General features: G+C 40.1%; 2 protein-coding genes across 4 annotated transcripts; one reads left to right on the forward strand and one right to left on the reverse strand.

Moving 5' to 3' along the window:
- Positions 1-4,033: 4,033 nt before the first annotated feature.
- LOC306698584 (ubiquitin-conjugating enzyme E2 H-like) lies at positions 4,034-12,802 on the reverse strand. Of its 2 annotated transcripts, XM_079162953.1 has the most exons (7): positions 12,524-12,802; positions 9,316-9,392; positions 9,120-9,194; positions 8,983-9,022; positions 8,643-8,695; positions 7,163-7,291; positions 4,034-6,551 (listed from the first exon to the last, which is right to left on the reverse strand). In XM_079162953.1, the coding sequence occupies exons 1-7, from the start codon at positions 12,574-12,576 to the stop codon at positions 6,427-6,429; spliced, it is 552 nt and encodes a 183-aa protein (XP_079019079.1). In that variant the 5' UTR covers positions 12,577-12,802; the 3' UTR covers positions 4,034-6,426. The 2 variants fall into 2 exon arrangements, with proteins under 2 accessions (XP_079019079.1, XP_079019080.1); XM_079162954.1 differs by lacking the exon at positions 9,120-9,194 and having other exon boundaries at positions 12,524-12,576.
- Positions 12,803-16,783: 3,981 nt separating this feature from the next.
- LOC306698040 (kelch domain-containing protein 10-like) lies at positions 16,784-23,371 on the forward strand. Of its 2 annotated transcripts, none has more exons than XM_079162189.1 (10): positions 16,784-16,963; positions 17,666-17,767; positions 17,977-18,198; positions 19,071-19,225; positions 19,337-19,485; positions 20,305-20,389; positions 20,473-20,539; positions 20,625-20,672; positions 20,758-20,897; positions 21,316-23,371. In XM_079162189.1, the coding sequence occupies exons 1-10, from the start codon at positions 16,813-16,815 to the stop codon at positions 21,523-21,525; spliced, it is 1,329 nt and encodes a 442-aa protein (XP_079018315.1). In that variant the 5' UTR covers positions 16,784-16,812; the 3' UTR covers positions 21,526-23,371. The 2 variants fall into 2 exon arrangements, with proteins under 2 accessions (XP_079018315.1, XP_079018316.1); XM_079162190.1 differs by having other exon boundaries at positions 17,666-17,758.
- The last annotated feature ends 32 nt before the right edge of the window (positions 23,372-23,403 follow it).

The following is a 23,403-nucleotide window of genomic DNA, read 5'->3' on the forward strand; positions in this document are numbered from 1 at the left end:
TATCAGAATCACCGGCGTACCTTCCCTCATCTCTGTTTCGTTTACCACACAGGATGGACAGTAAACCCAGCCATGCCATCTGCTACAGCAGGTAGACAGGTCTGCAGTGGTGCTTTGTCACCCAGTTTCTTCAAAAAAAATCTTCACAGAAATTAGCTTGCATCTATATCGTTCTGAAAATCATCATAGGATTATTGTTAGCTGTTGGGACATTTCTGGCCTCCATGAGATCCCTCCTGATGCTGGTGGAGGAGCAGGTCTGCTGCTCAGATTGATTCTGGCTGTAGGGAATGATGTGCTAAGTGATTTTTGAGATGCTCCAAATGGGTCCCAAAGCAGGGCTCATCTTCCCGTTTCCGGGAGAGATCAATAGAGTAAAAAGCTAGAGAGAGAGAGAGAGAGAGAGAGAGAGAGAGAAAACAGAAATCTCAGAGTTGCTGCATTTAGTTGCTCCTCATGTTGGTTGCTCTTTTACAGTCACAAAGAACATTATTACCCACATCCTTCAATAAGGTATTTTTCCCATTATAATCAGTGCTGCAGTGGAGGATAAAAAACCTCCTTGTTTACAGAATTAAATCTTTGAATTTAATTTAAAACTTTACAATCTTTTGTAGAAACCAAAAGAGCTGTGATGATCATCAGAGCAGCTAAAGATACATAAATAACATAAATACCTCTTAATCTACACATACTTATTATAATAAAATATAACTGCTAGCCTCATTATTCTCACTTTGAAAGGATCGCATGCAAATACAAGGATCAGGATCTTGCCACACATATTGCAGAGGCCTGTGGATTTTAGACACCCAGTGATGGTCTGACTCTTACCTTATAAAGATGATCCAATACCCTCAATTTCCATACCACTACATTTTAGTCATAAAAAGACAAGAAGAAACATCTTTGTTAAGAAAAGTCTTAAAAAGCACCAATCAGTAGAGTATCTTCACGACCAGACAGCCTTTCATTCGCACAAAGATGAATAGCCTGGTACTGAGTGGTGGTCTTCAGCTGGATGAACCGGGCCTGTGGAGGAGAGCTACGGTTCTTTTTGGTACTTCTTCAGTCCGCTCGGCCACAGTCAACTCTCCATGTCTCCGTCCCTCACACAGCTTGTTTGGGCTGTATGGCTGGGGATTTTAGTAGACAGGTAATTAGTTGATAAGCATCTTAACTCACTGGCGGTATAGTAATCCACGCCGCCCTCCTCCATCTCCTTCTGCTGCCTCTAAAGCATGGCCTATGGCGCATTTCCTCTGCGCCTTTACGCACAGCACGCGCACTGCAGTGGCGGTGATGAGGGTCGATGGAAAACCGGTTGATTGAGAATGTTGCCCAAATTAGTATCTAAATCAGGATCATCGTCATATAAAAATAAAGCCCCAAAGGGAAGACCAAAGCAAAACAAAAACCTTAAAATGTAGAAGATTGATGCCAATCATAATATGCTTCTTTAAAATGAATCTAATTCAACCTTTAGGACGCATACAAATGTAAACTCTAAAACAACCATTCAACACGTTACATAATAAAACCCCGATCCAGACAGCAGACCTACCAGTATCCAGCGGGTGTGGCACCTTGCTGCAGCCTGAAGCTCCGCTCCGTCTCAACCCTGCACGGGACTAAAAGTTTCTCCAGGCCTCCCCTGCTCCTCGTTATATACGGGCACCCAAAGGTCCCTGCAGGGCTCATTTACCGGCTGTCGGTGATTATTAGACAGATTGCAGGTGGAAAAAGAGGCATCATCCTTTCAGCTGATGTGAATCCGTTAGAGTGGGATAGGACAGGTTTGGGTTACGGCTCTTTCAAAGTTGACGCTGAAATCCACCCGTGCAGCCTTTGTCCTCTCCATACATTATGAAGGAGGCGCAGCCGGCCAGCAGCTTCTCATCGTCCTCTGCACAGCACTGCTGCTCGCGTTACTCTGAAATAACTTTACTCATCATCACTCCTACTTTATATTCAAAACCTGTTGTATAAAAAACGGATGCCTCTGTTTTACTCCTGAAACTCATCATTACTCACGTTTCTCGATTATTATGCATTTGTTGATCTTCTTGTAAAAAGTAGCTCCACAAAAGTACAAAGAAAACATATTTACCTCAACCATAAGTGGCTGCATTTATAACACGATGTTTGGTGTCTTTTCAAATCAATTTTGAGAGAATTTTCTGATGTTAGGCTCTAAGGAAAAACTCGGATAATTTGTTGTCACTCTCATCCAAAATTATTTATCCTAAAAGTACTTTTTTTTAGACCTCTAAAGGTTTCTGGTGAAAATAAGCACAATAGTGAAAAGCCTAGTCATTACCCTCCAAATGAAATGTTGATGTTGAAACAAGAAACCCGAATAAACTCAGAGAGAGACTGCATGGCCACACAACAATGAATATTTAATAAGATCATTATGACCATACTGTCTGATGAAGAGCGTAATGCTCCAGCATCACAGTGTGCATGGAGGACCACCTCTTGTCATTCGTTTACGTTTTTAAGGTGATCCATATCTGAAAACAGTAAAAACTTAATAAGAGAAAGCTTCAATTTGTAGTTTAAAGGGAAGTTTAGGACTTTTTAGACAATAATGTGTGAAGAAAAACATAAAAAGGAAGAACATAGATGAAAAGATAGGCAGGATGAAATCGTGAGATAAAATCTTAAACTAAATGCTGAAATAGTTCATCACAATTTGAGATGTTTTATTTACTATGAGCATTTCTATTGGAAAAAAGTGTTACTTACTCGGCTATCAACAGGCCTTTAACATACAATACATTTTGAGTAGGAATTAAAGCACATGTGTAAACGATGGCTCTGTTCTATTCAGGTATCTGAGTAGTCATAACAGTGAGCCAACATGCACCAAACTCAAGCAGCTAAATGGAAATAAGCCATTAATTGATTGGACCTGGCTTTTCCTTTGTCATGTCAAAAGGCCGACCAGACATAAAACAACCCTCTGTCACATACACAAGAAGGCACAAACAATACAAAAACACAATATATATAAATATATATACATATAAGAATATATATCTATACCTATATATATAAAATATACATACACAAATACACATATATATGTACTGTAGATATATACACAGTACATATATATACATATACAGTATATGTATATATATACATAAATATATATACATACAGTATATATACGACATTACTCGGCAATGTTGTAGGATGTATGCTCAAGCAAACACACATGGAGTGAAGATGTCTCTGTTCAGAGCATATTGTACATTACTCTACACTGCACACTTGTGGTCAAACTACAAAAAAACAGGCTTACAGAGACTTCACGTATATAATAATGCCATGAGAATATACTAAAGAGACCGAGATGGAGTAGTGCCAGTGAAATGTTTGTGGCTACGGGACTCAATACTTTTCAAACTGTTTTAAGAAATCTCATTTATTTGTCGGCTCAATGACTCTGAAAGTGTCATCATCTTGGTTTTAACCAACATAAGGTTTGGTAGCACACGCTATAGCCCCAGCTCTGGAGACATTGGTACAGCTGTCTCTTTGTAAGGCATTGATAGGCCCATGTACTTGTATTGTTCTTGTATGTAATTTGATGTATTTGTCTTATATGGACCCTGAATCGGAAATACATGTTGATTGATTGATGTGTATACACATGTGATTTAATAGATCAGGTTTTTTTTCCAACATATATGTTTAACGAATAAAGCTGTCTTAAAAAAAATGAATTACAGAAACTTAAATGAGGTTTTATCTAATAATTGTCAAACGTTGTTAGTGGACCTCCTCATTAAGACAGACCGGACTGCCATCTAGTGGGCAGACGAGAGACAGTCGTTCATTCAGTGTTGAAAGGAAACCATTTTGACTTTAAATATATTCTGTCTGTGACTAGCCTCCTGTGAAAACAAGGTTCAACAAATCAGACAATTTCAATCATTCATTTGAATGATTGAAATTGAAATCTTAAGACCTGAAACAATCGGACACACACACACAAAGCAAACTACTGACATAGTTCATATATTTTCTAGTTGTTTATTTATTTTTTTTCAAGTTACAAGGGAAGCACATTTATTATTTTTTTTGCTTTTTCAAAAATCAGGGTTATTTCGACTTGTTTCTTGGAGATAGGGCTTAAAAGACAAAAATAAAAACATTCAAACACATTATAGGCATCAAATATATGTGTCTTATTAATAAAAAAATGCATAATACACTGATTATCCAGGCTGGACAGTGGTTTGTTTTTTGTTGCAAAAGACAATTGACTGTGGGACCACGTGGTTCTAAGACCTACACCAACATATACATCTGGTTATCGGGTTAAATAGAGCCATTTGAACTGCTGTTAATCTGGGTTTTCAAAAAATGGTGACATGCTAGTTTTACCAACCTATGTTAATTCTCAAATTAAGGTCAACCCTCTTGCAAGAAACCATGGAAGAGACCCTGATATAATTTCAAAATATATAACGGGCTTATCAATCAAATTTTTGATTATAATCCATTTCTCTCCAAACAAGTAGAAATAGTCCATTTTAATGGTGATAAAGTACGATTCCGATTTTTGTTCCCTTCCAGAAATAACACATAATACAAATTTATCTGCAATGCAATGAATGCATGTTACAAACATGTATCAAGCTTCAAGCCTGCGTTAAAACACATACCAGTGTACCATCATGAAATTAAACAATAGGGTAAACAAGGTAAACCAGGACTGAAGCCTTTAAACTGTCCTCTGAAGAAGAAGAAACCTGTGCCCGAATGAAAGTGTGAACTAATCCAAGACTCTGTAGAGTTTAACACATTCAGGAACATCATTACTTTATCTTCTCACTTAAACTGAACACTCTTTATCCCTAATCCAGTTTTTTGGGGGAATATATGAAACTGAGCCTGTGGATCCGGCAGATTTTGGTCCCACCCTTTTGGAAAACAACAGGCCAAACAACAGCATGAAAAGACGTAAATGAGTGTTGAGTGGCTGAAACAAAGAGCACTGACAGCGAAAAATTATCTTTGATGCATTTGCATAAGAAGGGGGTGCAGGTGGAGCAGAGGTGCAACATTTCTTTTGAAGAGTCATCCTACAGACAAAGATGTATTAATCCTCATCTTTACAGGACAATTAGTCTTGAAACTACTGTGTTATATAAGTATCAAACAATACATTATGATAGGATTCACCACCCGCAAAAAAAACAAAAAAAAAAACAGCTAACTATTCCTACGCAAGTCAAACACCTATTATAGTTCAACACAAGCAATAGGCAAAGTTAATAAATTCAATTACTCAACAAGAACCTGGATAATCTCCACCGAACCCGCCCGGCTCACAGAGGCCCTGCGCACAGGCGTCCTCCCCATTTCTACAGCTCCACAAAGCGCTACACAACTTTACTTCTGTGTCATGCCATAATATACAAAGATACTCAGAATGACAAACACTTTCCTAAAACGGAGAGGAGGCGGAGATGGGTGTTCGAGAAAAGAGGCATCGGGATTGCGAGCCTTCTCTTGCGATTTCTGCTCAGGGGTCGATACAACACAGGTTTTCAATACACAACGTGATCCTCCCTGGATTACATTCATGCACAAACACACACGCACGCACACACACACGCACACACACACACACACACCGAGAGTCACACACATGCTGTGGTGTGGTCATGGTTTGATGCATTGGTTGTTTGATGGTTTGTGTGATGTGTTAGCAGGTTTGCACAGAGGGCAGTCCTGTCAGCGAGGCCTTCTGCAGCCACAGCAGTCTGTACACGATGAACGCATTACGGCGCTGTGGCCTTCCGGTCTTCAGCTCATTGGACGTGATTATTGTAATGGAAACTCCTCGGGAGACGGGTGTAAAAAAAAAAAAAAAAAAAAAGATTTAAGGTGATAAACACAAATGGGAATCCACGCCCTTTTGAAGTGGAGACTGCTCAGAAATCGAAGGGTTGTCTTCCTGCAGGCCTCTGTCGGCGACGGAGAGATGCCCGATGAAGCAGTAAAAGTGTTTAATAAATACAAGAAGAGAAAAAAAAACGTGAGCATGTTATGTCAGTCCTCCTTCCTCCTGCATTGGTCTCACTGCTCAGTTTGGACATGCATTGTGAAAGCCTTGATTGAAGCCACCAAAGATCGCGGAAATGAATGATGCACTCCTTTCTGATCTAAACAGGCTCTCGGGGCAAAGAGGAGGGCAAAAGGGGGGCAGGTGGTCATGAATTCCTAAGTAAGGGTTAATATTCTGCAATATCATACTGCAAATCCTTGTGTAGCAATAAAAATCCTTGTGTTGCTGTAAAAAAATTGTCTTGTTTAAATATGAATATAGCACTGAGTTTCTGCTCTTTAGGTGCTCTTTAGACTGTCTGTTGTGAGATGAAGGGGACAGGAGCGCCCCCTTCACTACAACTCCATGTCCTGAGCCTCGTCCTCCGAAAAGTCTGACATGGAGCTCTCGGAAGAGGAGTCGCCCCCTCTCTCCTCCTGCTCCTTTAGAGCCTCCTCTGTGGCGTACTTCTGGATGTACTCTGAAAAAGACACAAGGGAGACATGGGCGTGAAAGCCGCTGGAACTGTTGACAAAGAACCTGTGATACAAGGTGCGTTCTCATCAACCTGTTTTTAGACACATCAATTTCCACCATTTGAGGTTTGACTGGTGCTTTTTAATAAACATCATCTCGCTGCGCCTTCTCCTTCTACAATGGTTAAATGGCACAAGCCCGGAGAATTAGCACCAACAATTGTTTATCTCTATAACAAACTCCCTATATTCTCATACCAGTAGTTGATGGAAACGCACATTTATTCACATTTTCTTTTGCGGATTTTGGTCTGCGGTCCAAAACAAGTGTGCTATTAATAATGTTGTCTGTTCTATGAAATACAGACTGTATTTGACTTGCAAGTTGCAACCATGCCTGATGTGGCTTATAATTATATATGCGTGTTGAATCCTTTTAGCATAAGTAGCTCCTTGCTAAATCAAAGTTGCATTTTGGAACAGCACAAGATCTACATTTGATATTCCCCAAATGCAGAAATAGAGAAAAACAGGGAAACCCTACACATGTTTTTTTTTGTATCTCAGCCTCTCATTCTCCACTGCAGATGTTCAGTGTTAGACTCTCGTGTGCTACCTTTGATCTTGTGTTTATAATCCTCCGGTCGGTGCAGGTACATGGCAGCTGCGTCCCCGTTCAGAGGATCGATGGGGTTTGGGTAGGCGAGCAGCTGAGGGAGGAACGACTCAAAGATGTTGGTGAGGTCTGGCGGATATGAGCAGAAAGATTAGTCAGTACAGAGAACAACAAAGCCACAGAGAAATATCAGCAAGCTGGATGAGTCGTCGTCACTCCGACACAGTTGTTCCATCTTGTGTGTAGTTACATCATGATCCACTAGAGGTCTCTCTTGTAATAAAATGTTCAATTCAAACAGCAGTACTGCTGTACATTGTTTTCTGGTCAGGATTAATTCATCTCATTACTTGAAAGTGTGCTTTCAACTGCTCTAATTTAATTGACATATAGAGTAATCTCAACCGTGCTGTATATATACACGTATACTCTATACTGTAGTGAACACAGAAACAGATTAACATCCAACACTGTTTACACTGGAGGCCTTTTGAGTGAAGGTCACCCACGTTTTGGCAACGTACCACACAATCACTATAAACATTATAGAGCTTAAACGTAAAAATACACGCTAATACAGGGCAAGTTAATGTGTCTTTGTGGCATTCTGAAGATTTGACCACCATCTTTGTGTGTCCGGGTAAACCTTTGTCAGCTGCAGCTGAGCATGACCTCTTTTAGTTTGCAAGCCTGAAACAACTTTCAGATACATTAAGTACTCAATCTTTATTTAACAATCAATTCATATCATTGTTTAAAGGACTGATTACATTCTATATTATGATGTTACGGTTTAAATAACACCATAACAAAAGGATCAGTTAAAGGCTACTGACTACATTCTTGCATACGTTGAGCTGTTACACCGGTGTCACGCCGCCCCTTGCAAAGTAGGCAAACACCCATCAGGGTGTTTTTAACATACATAACAATGTCTAACGGAGTGAATCAGATAAACAAAGTCGTTCCTCCTCAGCTGAGATAAATCTCCTCTCACTGTCTCTTGCCACTTCTGATCTTAAAAACACAGGATGTTATAACTTTAAAACAAATGCACCCTTTTCCATTAAGTCCACATTTTTGAAATAGTGATGTACTGTTGAGATAACTAATAATATGACCCGTGACTTGATCTAATGAACTATGACTCTAAATGTAAACCTGGTCAAATTGAATACAAGTTTAGAAGATCATGGTAAACCTGTTTGTTGTTCACTTGAAGTGAGAAAAATAGTTAAGAAACCTCTCAGCCTCAGGACCTTTTTATCCATCGGTGCATGACTTCAATACGAGCAGCAGTTATCACTTAAGTGTCGGCCGATTAAACCAAGATGCTCTGCCTGAAGCTGCACTGTCCAGGTATAAGCTGCTTGTTGTGTTTTTGTATTTTTTTTTTATTGGCTATTACGGTCAGTTTAACCGAGTGACCGGTGAAACCCCGTAAAGCCGTAGCAATGAGAGCTATGGCTGTGTGACCCACCGTAAAGAGCTGTCCATGTCTGGTTGATGACATCTAAACACACGGTTCCTGACCTGAAAAAGACACGACACCGTGAGTGCAACGTAATCGCCCAGCAGAGGTTGTGAAAGCCAAGCAGGGCGGCCATGATGACCCGAACAAGAAGGAAACAGCTTGTCCTCCATAGTATGAATCATTTCTTATATGCTGAACATGAGGATATGCTTCAAGCAACAATATTTACAATTAAGAAATTCCTTTCGTGGGTCTCTTAAGTTGTTGCCATAAAAATAAATTCCCTCTGTGCCGTGTTAACTGGTTAATAGCAGAGTGATATCTAAAATACAGCGGGCCCACTTACGCCTCATCAATGTTGGGATGAAAGATTTTATTCATGAATCCTGTGAACAAAGAAAAGCAGGTTTTAATAGTTGTAGAGCAATATTTAATATGGACATTTCAAGGCTTCACCACAACACTCGAAGAAATATTTCACACCTATTGAAGGTGATTTGAAGGGATATTTATCTGGTAGGTCAACTCGGACCTTCCAGACACCTCCTTCGTACGATGCTGGACAAAAACATAAATACACTCATGTTAAAACACATTGAGAGCACCGATTAAATGTGCAGTACACTGGTGAAATGTCCGTCCACGAGAGGGAGAATCAATGTGAAATCTTTAAACTTACATCCAGGTGGTCCGTGGAACTTGACCACAAATTCATTCAGTCCACTGAGGATGGTGACCTCATGCTTACTCTCAATGCTGAGGCCTGGTTAAGGAAAAAGCTCACCCGAAACACACGACAGGAGAGGCAGACAATTCTAACACATGTACAACAAAAATGGATCAAAAACAGGCTGCTGCGTCTAGATTTCTCTCTCTGAGGTCAAATATAGGATCAATAACATGAGCCGTGACAGTGAGATCAATAATGCAATGTCTGACAAACTCACCCAACAGGTCTACTTAACAACAAACACTCAGCACAAGTTGACAACTTATCAAACGTGACGATGGCTGCTATGAGGAGGACTCATGGGAACCTGTCGGTAACTACAGCTGGAGAAGATGGGAGGTGACTTGGGTGGGGAGGATGCGTCATAATCACAGTGTGTGGTGACAGAGTGATGTGTGAGAACGAGTCAGAGAGGTTGGGCGTATTCAGTCTGTGTGAGTCTGACACAATGAATGGTGGAGAAAAAAAACCAACAACACAAAAGTCCCACAAGTCAAGTGTTCCATCATCCTGTCATAAATCACTGTGTCATCTCTATCCAAACAATCTAACCAAGGAAACGCACGTCTGCTAAGTTCACCAAACTGCTGGAGCGCAAATAACAACGCTAGACAGCTTATCAGGCGGCAGAATAACTACAAACCGAAGAGACGGTTTAAAAAGCTATGTCACTCTCTCTGTCACAAAGAGAAGAGCCGTTTATGTTTTACACAAGCCATATGTGTAGTTCATGTGACATTACGTTTGTCGTCTCTAACCCTATATGTGCAATAAAACTACACATTTAAAAAGCTGTACGGCATTAAATGTGGTCCAGCCTGACGTACATGTGTTAGATGTACACTGATGTCTGTGTCGGTTTCTGAGGACAGGAATGGCAGCTGTGGAAGCAGGCCAGAATCAGCTGTGCTCTGACACAGTGTTTCCATCTAACATATTTGATTTAAAGCCACAACATGAAACTATGCGTGGCATCTCATGCTTAACAGTAGTCCTATACTCAGGATTGGAAATAGCTGAAACAAGATTCACAACAACAAGAGCTGATGGATCCTAACATGAGTTTACTTAATGACTTCCATAAGTCTATTCTTAGGTTTCTCATCCATACGTTATAATGACATCAATAAAACAAAACAAAAACAATAAGCGTTCTTTAAAATTTTCCTTTGTTTGACATCACTGTCTGTAAAAATGTTAGTTTACCTGTGCATAATTGAATCTGCCCGCACCTGAGCAGTAGAACCAGACGTGTGTTAAAGCTCTTAACACTAGTCTTAAGTGAGGGTTAACGGCACGGTTGTTATAATGAACTAATATGTTAAATGACTGGTTATTCATATGTAAATGTCAGGAATAAAATGAGGTGTTACATTATTTAATTGACTATGGGAGTCAACACTGATTAAATCTTATCAATCCCTCCCAAATACATGTTTAAGTGTATACGGGTCACATTTTCTATTAATAAATGTGTGATTGGGTCTAAAAAGGTTTTAGTGTAAAACTCAAACTTTCTTACATCTTAGAAAACACAAACTTTAAACGTTTTTATTTACTAATAACATTTGAGGTTAACGATTTTTAACCTTAACATACTTAATTATAAAGCTATACTCACTATTCGTGCCGTCTGTAGCAACAAAGGATTATTTTCAATTAAAAATGTCAACCAGATTAATCGATTGATTAGTCTATAAAACGTCAGAAAATAGTGAAAAATCCGTATCATCATTTCCGAGAGACCACTGTGACGTCTTTGAATTGCTGGTTTTATCTGACTAGAAGAGTCCAAACGATAAAGATATTTAGTTGACAAAAAAATGTAAACAGGTAAATGTAGTTCTACCTAGTTCTGTTAACCACACGCTGTTGCGTAAGTACACTACATCGCACTGTCCCTGCCATGGACTGGATGTTCCCAGCCCGATCCCCGTATGTGCCCAGTACAGCACGCTTGTTTTTCCTCGATCAGCTGTGTGTGAAGCCCCGCCCTCTACCATGTTCCGGATGGTAACAGGCTGACCAATCAGAGAGTAGCATCTAGCTGCAGGACAAAAACAAAACAATGCAGCTCACGTTGCTAGAAATCCTTTCATGCTTAACTTCAGCTGATAACTGCGAATAATGAGAAATAATACAAAACTAATTTAAACAAAACATGTGATATCACAGAGTGTTGAGAAAAATCTGTAATTACAACGACAATACATAACCACTCGATTATTTTTTTCCCCTTTTTTGGCATTGTTAAAATTCGATATAATTACAATTTGGCTTTATATTCCTAACTGTATCATTTGTGGTACAAATTGCGACCCGTGACGTATTCACCACGTAGGTTATACAAGTTAGGTTTTGTTTATCTGCAATTTGCTAAATGTTTTTTTTAGTGTTAAGGCAACAATGTAAAGCACACACCAAGTTAAAACGTGGTTACTGTCTTATCTAGCGTTAACTAACACTAATGTAGTTAACGTTAGCTGTTGACTTTGTCAGAGATCGTCTCTGTTACGTTACATCGACCCCGTTGCTTCTCCCTTAGCAGGCTAACGTTCCACAGCTAGCTACATTTGCGTTGACGTTACTAAATGATGAAAAAATAAACATGTCTTTCCAAAGAAGCCTTTAGAAAATGTAAAGTAGTTTCGCCAATCCTTCGCATTGCGTTGTCAGTCCGGTTGGACCACAAATTGTTGGCTAACAAGCTAACTTATCGCTTCCGAGCTAAGGCTAACAACGTCTAATGCTAACACGGAGTTTCCAGCCAACGTTGTATTGCGACACATTCCGTTGGTAATTCTAGATTTGATACAAACAAAAACAGCACTGCTACTGTATTAGCGAGCTAACAATGCTAACAGGCGAACGAGTTAACACGAATAACGTTAGGACAACTTAGCCTCCTCGCTATTCCGCTAACTTAACGGCGAGCTAGCTACCCGTAACGTTAGACACAGAGCTGACCAATAACATCTAAGTGTTAAGCAGTACACACTTCTAACACAATCTATTAATATCACGTAGCGACAGCGACAGACCATACATCCGTACAGCAGCCATCGGGAACAGATGCTGTATTTAATCAACAATTATTAAAAACAATCCTATTCGAGTTGGCTATTTAGGCTTGTTGTTTATGTTCAGAAAAGGATACAGTTTCACCACGTCGGTATCCATTCGCCTCTTGCCCGGACTTGGAGACGACATTTTCGTATTCCTTTCAGAAGTAATCTAAAAATACTGCGGCGACGAGGCTACCTCAACGTTTCAGCTTGAAAATACCTACAAACCCTCCGGATTGTATCAATAACCTTTCCACAATGTCCATAAACGAGATCCTAGCTGTAACATCGCCCACTTGTCCTCCTCTCAGTTGATCTTCAGTGTTTCCCTGACCAGCTCTACCTAGTTGTGTCCTGTCCTGAAGACTCTCTCTCTCTCTCTCTGCCAATGACATCAACCTACAGCGACCAGACCGAGGAGAGGAGGAGCTCAGGTATAGAAATACACTCCACAGAACACGAGTACACTGTGAGTGTGTTGTTTGTCACAGCGGATAATGCTGCTTTCATCTTTCTCGGAGATGGAAGTCGATGATTAAATGTAATATTATTTCTGACTTGTTTTGTAAGTGAGGCTGGTAAAATAGAGCTCAAAGATCCTTTGTCAAAGATAAATGCGTGCCCTTCTACCATACCAACGTCTATGATGAAATTAACTTATTGGAAGGCTTAAAGTAGCACGTTAGGCCAAAGTTGTGTTTCGTCGCAGACTGATACGAAGAATCGTAGACTATTTAATATAACTAGTTAATGAGTATTAAAGCTTCTTATCCCACACTTCATTTTGGTAAATACCCATTCATTGGTAAAGACAAAACATGCCCAGTAGGCTACAGTCAGTACGAGGACACGTGATAACACAAGTAGCCTACACAAAGCTAACTAATGTAGTCCAATACAACAGTAGCTTACTGCAATACATCCTATGTTCATGAAGTTTATGATGTTCATGAAGTTTATGATGTTCAGTTTTTTGTTGAAAACTGTTTCAAGGAAATGTAGTTTTGACTTTATGGTGATTTTGGGGCACTATAGTTTATGCTGCTGTTCTATATTGCTTTATAGTGAAAGACATTTCTAATATTTAGTCTCCCCTCATTGATATATGCAATTGAATGTGTCCCCCACATCTGGAGTAAAAAGAAAAAAAACATAAACAAAATCATGAGGTGCAACAATAAAAACAAAGAAACACCGTTCCACTCAACCCCTTCAAATCCAACTCAGCTAAGTTCATTCTCATTACCCATCATAAACTAATGCTCCACATCTCAAGAGGGGAAAAAATACATAACAATCTACAATTATTAAATTATATAATGGTAATAAAATAAAGTGGAATGAATCCAGAAAAGATGAACTGAAGCCAAAACAAGAATTGCTCTCAAACTTGTAAGCTACAGGCAAATGTTGCTTGCATAATATTTTATACTAGGTTTTGTATTGTATACTGTTCATTCATATTGATATGACACTCTGCTCCACATATGACACTTTATTAACCACATCAAGGGTCTAAAGACTCTAAACAGGGTTGTGCAGACAGTAAAGCCCTTTGAGGCTAATTTGTGATTCTGGACAATAAAACTATAGACTTTGTTAAATGACATTGGCTTGAGCAGTACATCTTAATGAATTAAAGGGAGAGGTAAGTTGTTACGTCTTTATGATTAATTTACCTAAATATGTTTTCATTGAACTACTGGGAAATATAATAATTTTAACATAATGGTTTACAGTCAGTGATCTCAGGTCATCTAGAATCCTTTCCCACATACTTCTATCTGTTTGAAAGGAACTCTGCTATAGTAGCTAAAATCCTGCGTCCATGTCTGAAATCATGTGTGCCTGTAAATGTAAACACTCAGCACCTGAAAACACACTTGAGATGAGTGGAAAAGGCACATTTTGCTAGGTTGGCATGTCACATAGGCCTTGAGAATCTCACATGAGCTGAGATGGTTCTTGAGTGGTCATATGATGACCTCCACAGGTCATGAGACCCGCGCTTGTCATACAATCCCTTGTTTTGCTAATGTTGTTACATGTGTTTCTCCAGCCATGTGGAGCCAAGACAAAAACAAAGTCTGAGTGCACTTGTTACAAATGTAAACACAACACTTTGCTTGATATAATTAAGCTGTGTTACCTGTCTTACTTGATAATGTGGCGTACACCAGCTGCTCTCCTTCTGAGTCACAAGAGCTCTCACTACTCTCTGTCATATGTTGCTCATGCTGTAGTTATTTACATATGAGTGTGTCAATATCTGGGTTTGTGCATTAAGGGCATGGTGGATTAGAAATGGTGTCAAACTTGTTAGCATGTTTGCGCCACAATGCTCGCCCCATACCAAATTGCATAGAGATGACAAAAGTCTCAGTTAATGGCACTATGACGCATTCTTAAGTTCAAGTCAGATTTCATTTCATGCCAGAAGTTGGTTATTGGCCTTCCATGTCTCCAGGTTAATACAAAACAATACTTTGCTCAGCCTATTTTACATGGCAGATTTGAATAACATTATTCAGAAGGATTTGCTTATCTATTTTAATCTCTTTATGCATGAACAAACAGAAGTCGTAATTGTACTTCAGTGCATCAGTCAGAGTAATCTCTTTGAATGAGATGGTTTCAAGTGATGACCTCCATGAATCTGTGAGTAGATCACTGGAACGAACCAAAGTAGTCAAATCATCTCCCGTTTAATCTCATTAACACAGCTGCTGCTCATTGTTCAGAATTTCTTGCTGTCAGTGACATTTCATAGACTGGCTTCATTTCCGACTTGCTGTCAGTCTTCTTCCTGCTGACCCTGCTGAAGGCCACAGGCCAATACGAGTTGGTCTCAACAATGCAGTTGTTCTATACACTACATGTGTTGCTGGAGTTGGGACCTCTTTCATTCTTTCTGCTGGCAAATGACTGAACCTCTGGTTAACATGTTTACCCCTGGAAGGAAGCTTGTGAGAGAACACTGTGGTCGACATGGATCTCTAGTTGATTGATTGGTGCATTGTGGGCAGTTATCAGCAGAAACAGGCCTTTAAAAAAAAGAAAAAGTTATTGTATCGTAACTACTATAAGGTCTTAAACAGGCAGTAAGGTTGTCACACGTTAAACATTAACATGATTGCGTGCCAATAGCAAAAAATAACACTCCTGCTGTGTTTTTAGTGTCATGTGAAGAGTGTGAGCTGCAGAGAAACAACACTGAAAAGACAAATAATAGAATGGGTTTGATCCAATCTTTTCATGATCACTATCTAAACTGTGACAGTCATTGATACAACTCTATATAACAAGTCTTGATTACACTTTGTTTAATCAGTTTCTCGTGGGATTGATCTGTTTTGCTTCTTCAACCTATCCCAATGGGTTTCAAATCCAGATTACCACATGTTAGCAAAGCAGACTCAGAAGATCTGGGGGAAAGGTTGACTCTTGTTTCAGTTAATCAAAAGGAGTCACTCCAACCACGTGGTTCTTTCAAAGTAACTAACAGTTTTTCATCTTTGGTAAGAAGGTTTTTATGTGTTCATGTCTTGACCTCAAGTAGACAAATAACAATAAGAGAGACGGCCCTGTGACATTACTCTGAATGGTGCAAAAGTAACTCTGAGAAAAAAGGCTTTTCATGCAACAGCACATTGCCTTGGACCCTATATTTCACTTTAGGTTTGTTTAATTGAAGGTTATTCTCCACACCTTGTAAATCCTAGATGTTTAACTATATCAGTTATGCCCTGCAGTTATCTGACATAAAATAGACACAGTATTAATAAATAATAATCATTTAACTGTCTACGTCAATTTCATTAATCGGCTCCAGCTTCTCACTAGTCAGAATGTTTAGGTTTTCTTTATCTTGTGAGATTGTAAATGTAATATATGTGGGTTTTAGGCTGTTAGTTGGATGAAGCAAGCAATTCGAACGCATCACCTTGGACTTATGAAATGGTGATGGGCATTTTCACTATTTTCTATTTAAGTCAATTTTACAAAAAAATACTATTTTATTAAGCTACAGTGAATTTCTAATTCTAATTCTCTGGTACTTCTGTCTGTTACTTGTGGTACTACAAGTAACTGAAGGATTTGTATACTCATTGACCTAATAAAGAATGCAAAGCTTTTTTTTAAGTGCAGCTATATTTTGGATGTTCTTTAAATAAATTGTATTTTAATATTTAGAGCCGCTGCAGTTTTTCGAAACATAAACATCACCATGGGATTCTTGAACGCGACATGAGGGGTTTCCGCTCCTCTGATTGGTCAGTTCAGGCCAGCTGGCTGTGACGCTGCGGGGCAGCAGCAGGTGTGGACTGTGTCGTGTTGTGTTATTTCTTAATTTGGTGTGATTGCTGGAGCTCGCAGGCCCATGCCACACCGTGTGGTTAAACTAAAGCGGGTTCCGGTCCAGGTCTGCGTGTGGTTCTCTGTCGAGATGTCGTCGGCCGAACACGACGGAACCTTCAGTCAGCTCAATAAGTTTGAGAAACTGTCGTGGAGGCCCCTCAACCTCGACTCAGGTCAGTAAACAAAACCCTCTGCTCTGCAAGAACACGTATTCTGGTACAAAGCAGACAGCCAACCAACGCTTAATGTGTTAAAGTCTGTCTCTGTGTCTGTGAGTCAGCGACGTGCTGCACCACCCAGCTCATAGCTAGCTAACGTGGCTACGGAAGCCAGCAGAATTGAGTGAGCGAATGAACACCCAGCAGGTATCCACAGCGCTATTGTCATTGTTATTTTCTTTAGATGGGGCTTAAAATATGGGAGGCTGATAGAAAGAGAGACGGGGGAGGCAGGCATTAGCTTCATGCTGGGGACACTTTTAGCGTTATCTCACTGATGCAATTTAGAAAATATTCAGTTGATAAAAGATAAGATAAGATAAGATAAGAAGATCCTTTATTAGTCTCGAACTCTTTATGTTCTTCTTAAGCCTTCTTCTCCACATGTCGACTCCACAAATGTGTGCCAAGACAGAAATGAGAACTGGCATAACAATGAACAATAAGCTAAATAAAAAGGCTTCAATTGGAGACAGAAACAGTCGACAGTGATAAGAGCCTCTCTTAATGTTATAGCTCTGCTGATAAACAACAGATTTATCCTAAAAAGGTAAAATCCTGCAGATTTTAGTCTTGTCATCATTTCAACATCTGCCATGCATAAACTCTACATATGTCTGTCTCTCTCTGTCTTTTTACTTGTTGTATGATTGACAGGCTCCAAGAAGCGGGCACGCTGGCTTCAGGCTCGCCGCATCTTCTCCCCCTCCTGCCCCAACCTGCGGATCCCCAACCGGTTTCTGAGAGAAGGTGCTGAAAGTATGACCTCCCTGTCAGACTGTTGTACCTCCAGAGAAGATAAATGGACTGTGTGACTGAGTGATCCCACTCAACCCACAAAGTGCTACCTGTTTCACATCAAGTTGTCTGATATTTATGCTGTACGATGTTCTTTGCTTACATCGTCTCCATTTCCTTGTCCATCTACATCTCACATTCGGTCTGTCTCCAACCTGTTCCTCCCACAGGACACTGTGTACCCCCCGCCCGGAGCGGACACCGCTGTGTAGCAGACAGCACCAACCTGTATGTGTTTGGAGGCTACAACCCAGACTTTGAGGAGGCAGGCGGGTCAGAGAATGAAGACTACCCTCTTTTCAGGGAGCTTTGGCGGTTTCATTTCGCCACGGCCACCTGGCAGCAGGTCCGCACAGAGGGTTACATGCCGACAGAGCTGGCCTCTATGTCAGGTAAGGATTGGTGCGCTGCCCTTCATTGCTTATCAGAATCAAACCCCTGCACACAACCACATGTTGTCCTTTTAGAGCCTTAATCTGGTCTTATTTAAAGGTACCCTGTTGAGTTTATGACCACTAATATGACTATGGGGCGTCAAGTTTCATGAGGTATCTGCACAAAGGTGACACAATACCAATCCTGCCAATGGTCTCAAACTCTTCCACTGATCTGCAGGTGGCAGTAATGCACCAAGAAACCCTGCAATGCGCCAACAAAGGCAGGGAAGAAGATGACTGCTAATGCTTAATATGTAAACAATGCTAGTTTCAAACTAAAAATCAGCTTTTCAAATGTTTAATGAGGAAGCAAATGTAATCAACACTGTTGTTGGAGCTCAAGGTCCACACTGTGTATTTGGTGAGTAACACAGAATGTAAACAGAAACTTTGGTTGTTGACAAAACTTGGCTGACACACTGTAAACATTCAGTGTGTTAACATGCAATTAAGTAATCAGATTACAGTCGCTCCTGCTGGATCCTTATTCACCACCGCCCTCAGCAGACAGCAGAGAAGCAGCAGAGAAGTCATCCTTGTGCTAGTGGCATGCGTTTGCATCATATACATGCTGGTTGAACATGAGCAACAAACGACATGGGGGCCAATTCATCAAAACATTGCATCTATGGTGTCACTAGTGGTCAAAATTCACAGGAAACCTTTTCATACCTTTTTTTTAATACTGTATTTTTGAAACTGCAACTCCAAGCGTCAGAGAGTGAAATGTTCCAGTATGTAGATTTAAACCAACCGTGTAAGGGATTCTAGGCAAGATGTGAAACCGTCGTGGAGACTGGTTGTTTTCATGTCTCTCTCACTCTCAGCTGTTCTACATGGCAACAACCTGCTTGTGTTTGGTGGCACTGGGATTCCATTTGGTGAAAACAACGGCAGTGACGTCCATGTTTGCAATGTTCAGTACAAACGATGGAACCTGCTCAACTGCAGAGGGAAGAAACCCAACAAGATCTACGGACAGGTAACAGTGTTTGTCTCTATATAGCTGGTTTAGACATAACGTTTAAGTCACAAAATGTTATTCTCTGTCTAAATGTACCAAACAACATCTATAAGTGTTCTCCTCTTCCAGGCCATGGTCATCATTAATGGCTACCTCTACGTGTTTGGCGGGACAACAGGCTACCTTTACAGTACCGACCTGCACAGGCTGGACCTGACCACCAGAGAGTGGACCCACCTCAAACCCAACAATGCACCTTCAGATCTACCGGAGGAGAGGTGAGACAGCAAGCATTGTTTGAGGAACTACAGTGTAGCAGGGTCCCTACGCAGTATGGAAATGTATGGAATTTGATTTTAGTCATTTCCAGGTCTAGCTAAGATAGATAGATAATATAGATAGATAATATCAAAAAAAGAAAATGGAAACATATTTGTTTCCAGGTTATTGCCCCTATTCAGTTTTTTTAAATATAGATTTCAACACTTTTGAAAATAAATCGATCAAACAAGCTGTGTGGTTCATGTTGTTTGGAGCAGGCAGCCAGGGCAGCCAAATTGTTTACCACTGTGTGAGAGTGCGGGCCAGAGCAAGCTTGATGCAAGGGTTTGGAAATTTTGAAATGCCAAATGTGTTGGAGCCCTGTCATAGTTATTTCCCTGAATATTAATTAAAGCTACCTTCATTTTGTGTTAATATTTGCGGTTTCCGAGCACCAGATTTCCTTTAGAAAATCTAATTTTACTGCAGCAGGGTCTGACAGTCGGGCCCCCTCCGGCAGCAGTGAGGCGAAGCTCTGCTCCTGGCAGGGGTAGGAGACACTGCTGCCGGGTGCGAAGCTCTCCCCGTCCCGCCGAAGCTTCCGACTGCAGGTCTAAGTCGGCGCCGGATCTCCGTCTGTTGAGTCTGACCCTGTGGCACCGATGACAAGCATTGAGAATAACTACAGAGAAATAGCCAATCTTCTCGCCGATGGTCTTGTTTACTTATGAACGTCCTATAAAGGCATTCGTATTAATTTGAGACCGATTCATAATCAGTTCAAGTTCTTCACAGTAACTTTAGAATAGACTGAAAATGAATGCATGATTTTACAGGTACAGACATGAACTAGCTCATGATGGACAGAGAATATACATTTTAGGAGGTGGGACTTCCTGGACGTCATATCCCTTGGACAAGGTGAGAGAAACGGACACATAGTTTTATAATAGTGTGTTGCTATTTACTACTTATTACTTACTTATACTATTTGTCTCCATCAGATTCACGCATATAACTTGGAGACAAATTCCTGGGAGGAAATAGTCACCAAACCCCACGAAAAAATAGGTTTGTGATCCACGTGTTGCTCTTTTATGCTGAATAAAGTATTTGATGACCACACATTGAATTTACTTTGTCATTATCATGACAGGATATCCTGCTGCTCGCCGTTGTCACAGCAGTGTGCAGGTCAAAGATGGTAAGGAGTATTTAACACACAGCATTTTCTGGACACAACTGTCTGAAATGTTGTTATTTTTTACCATGCCTTGCTCTGTTTCCAGAGGTGTTTCTCTGTGGGGGTTATAACGGAGAGCTGATCCTATCCGACCTGTGGAAAATCAACCTGCAGACATTTCAGTGGACCAAGCTGCCTGCCGCCATGCCAGAACCAGCTTATTTTCACTGTGCTGCAGTCACTCCGGTTAGTAAATTGTCTTGTCACACATGTCTACATCTAACTTGCTCAGCAGATTTCTCTTCTGCACTGGGTGAGAAAGAAATCGATCCGTTTTTGTTGTGCTGTATGACTGAAACTAAGCGTTGTTTTCATTATGAAATAATCTGCAGATTTACTTTGTTCTAACTAATTATTTAGTCAATAAAATCTCTATTGTTCCCAGAGCCCAGTGGGACATCTTCAAATGTCCCACTTGTCAACTGAAAAACCAAAGATTTTAAACAGCAAATCATCACATTGGTAAAGCTGAATCTGGAGAATATTTTTGGGTTTTGCTTAAAGAATCAATAGTTGCTCATTAACTTTATGTTGATTGACTAAATAATGAATGAATCCAGTAGTTGTTTCAGCTCTAATATCTGCAACGGTTTCTATCCTTTAGGCTGGCTGCATGTATGTACACGGCGGTGTCGTCAACATGTCTGGGAACAGAAGGACCGGCTCTTTGTACAAAGTGTGGTTGGTGGTGCCCAGCCTGCTGGAGCTGACCTGGGAGAAACTGCTGAAAACGTTCCCTCACTTAGCTCAGCAGTCCACGCTTCAGCTGCTCAGCATGGGACTGACGCACACACTGATTCAGCGGCTGAAATAGACAAAGCACAGAGACTGATGTAAGGGGTATGTGATGAAACGGCTCTGACTCTAAAATCCCTGATGACTACGAGAAGACAGTCTGATGGATCTGAAAAACAACTTTGAATGCCTTTTAACTTTATTTTTATGTAAATGTGTGCTTCTAAAAAAAGCAAAGTGCAATGTTTTTCATGAGTTTCTTTGTATGTGATGGGTCAGATTTGAGTTTGCATGAATCCATCAGAAGTCATGTGGACACCAGAATCACTCTTTCTTGTGCTTGGATTCAATCCAGAGACTGAGCTCAGCTCGTTTAACTGTTGCTGTAGTGATTACGCGTTGCACACCGTCGCCATCTTTTACACATGTTCAGACATACAGTAGGTTTGATCAAACATTGCTGGTATAAACTGAAATTTCCATTTAGTTAGTTAGAAATTGGCCAGTTTATCTGAAAAGAGGCGCACTGCTGATAAAGAATGGACACGTTATAACTGTGATACCTAAAAATCTAAGTAGGTCAATTATTTAAAGCATCATGTTTTAGCCTCAAGGGCTTTCTGAGTGAATGCTGATATCAAGCTGTGATCGTAAATGTACAGTACAAATTAAAAATGTTCCTCCCACTGGTCACATTAGGCCTTGTGAGCAGATAAAAACCCAACAGCCTTTTTAAAACATCTGTGACATGGCACCACTGTGAATCTTCTAGTGCCTCTTCGGTTAGTATTCCTCTTTAAGGAGACATTAGAAATGAATTCATACACCTGTAGCTCCAGTGATTCTCAAGCCTTTTTATTTCTACATTCGGTGCCTTCTGAATTTCCTGAATGTCACGTTTTTACACATCTGTAAATGAGTCATTTTTTTTTGATTTTTGTGTTTTCTGTGCACATGTAGCCGTTTTCCCCCATGTGATTTACCTGTGTTTGCCACATGAGCTTTTTGTTGCTGAACATTTCTGCTGTAATATGAGTAATAAGGAGGTGCAGCTAACTTAAGTACACATTTGTTACCTATTTATTTGAATCACTGTGCTGCTGTTCTATTTTATTACAAAACCTTTAATGGTAGCAAAACATGAGATTTTCTTTTTCACTTGTCATTTCATTTAAGTTTATGCCTCAACTCCATTTGAACCTTTTATACTGTAACATAGGCTGTATTGTAAAAGAAGTCTTACTTTTGGTCTTGCTTTTCCAGAGGACTTTGCTCTGTGCTGTACTACTACTAAAAATAAGTGGCAAGGTAGAGTCTTGAGGCGCACTCAGGATGTGAAATACTGTGATCCGATTCAGTCTGAAGAGCTCCACAAACATTCACCATCGCCAAAATGTCAACAGTCTTTCTTGTAAAAGCAGATTTATGCATACAGAGATGAATTTGATGAAACAAATCTTTTCCTTGTTACTGCGCACTTTGAATCTTAAATACTGTGGTAACCCACCAGCTGCTTGTATCCAGTCACACCTTTGCCTCTTTTTCTCCTATTTTGTCAACTTTGACCTTTTATTTAAATACTAGCATTTGATCTCACACAATCACTGTAACTGTTGGTACAATACTAAGCTAACTCTTTTATGACTTATTGTATCATAATGCCTGTTTCTTATGTTTGACATATTATGGCCTTATTTATCTTATTATGACGCAACAGCTTCACTTCGTGCTCAGACATGATAAATGTACTAACTTGCTTACGATTGAGATGTTTAAATTTGCATCATTTGTGATGTTAATGAAGGTTGAATTATCTCTTGCATGAAGGTATGTTGTGCATGTCACGTTACATAAACTCTCGGGAGAAAAGCTCAATGTCTCTTCAAAAGCAATTATGGCTGTAATGTACAATACATTTTGTAATTCCTGTCTGTACAAACAATAAAAACAGACAGTT

Source organism: Pholis gunnellus (genome assembly GCF_910591455.1).
Source record: "Pholis gunnellus genome assembly, chromosome: 7".
NCBI lineage: Eukaryota > Metazoa > Chordata > Actinopteri > Perciformes > Pholidae > Pholis > Pholis gunnellus.

Bases quoted from the DNA above. Each gene is read 5' to 3' on its own strand.
- LOC306698584 (XM_079162953.1), bottom strand. From the start codon at position 12,576: ATGTCGTCTCCAAGTCCGGGCAAGAGGCGAATGGATACCGACGTGGTG. The intron at 9,393-12,523 runs GTATCCTTTTCT...ACCAGGCCTCAG, and splicing joins GATACCGACGTGGTGAAACT to CATTGAGAGTAAGCATGAGG. The intron at 8,696-8,982 runs GTAAGTGGGCCC...TGTCTTTTTCAG, and splicing joins CATCCCAACATTGATGAGGC to GTCAGGAACCGTGTGTTTAG.
- LOC306698040 (XM_079162189.1), top strand. From the start codon at position 16,813: ATGCCACACCGTGTGGTTAAACTAAAGCGGGTTCCGGTCCAGGTCTGC. The intron at 19,486-20,304 runs GTGAGACAGCAA...ATGATTTTACAG, and splicing joins TCAGATCTACCGGAGGAGAG to GTACAGACATGAACTAGCTC. The intron at 20,898-21,315 runs GTTAGTAAATTG...TCTATCCTTTAG, and splicing joins ACTGTGCTGCAGTCACTCCG to GCTGGCTGCATGTATGTACA.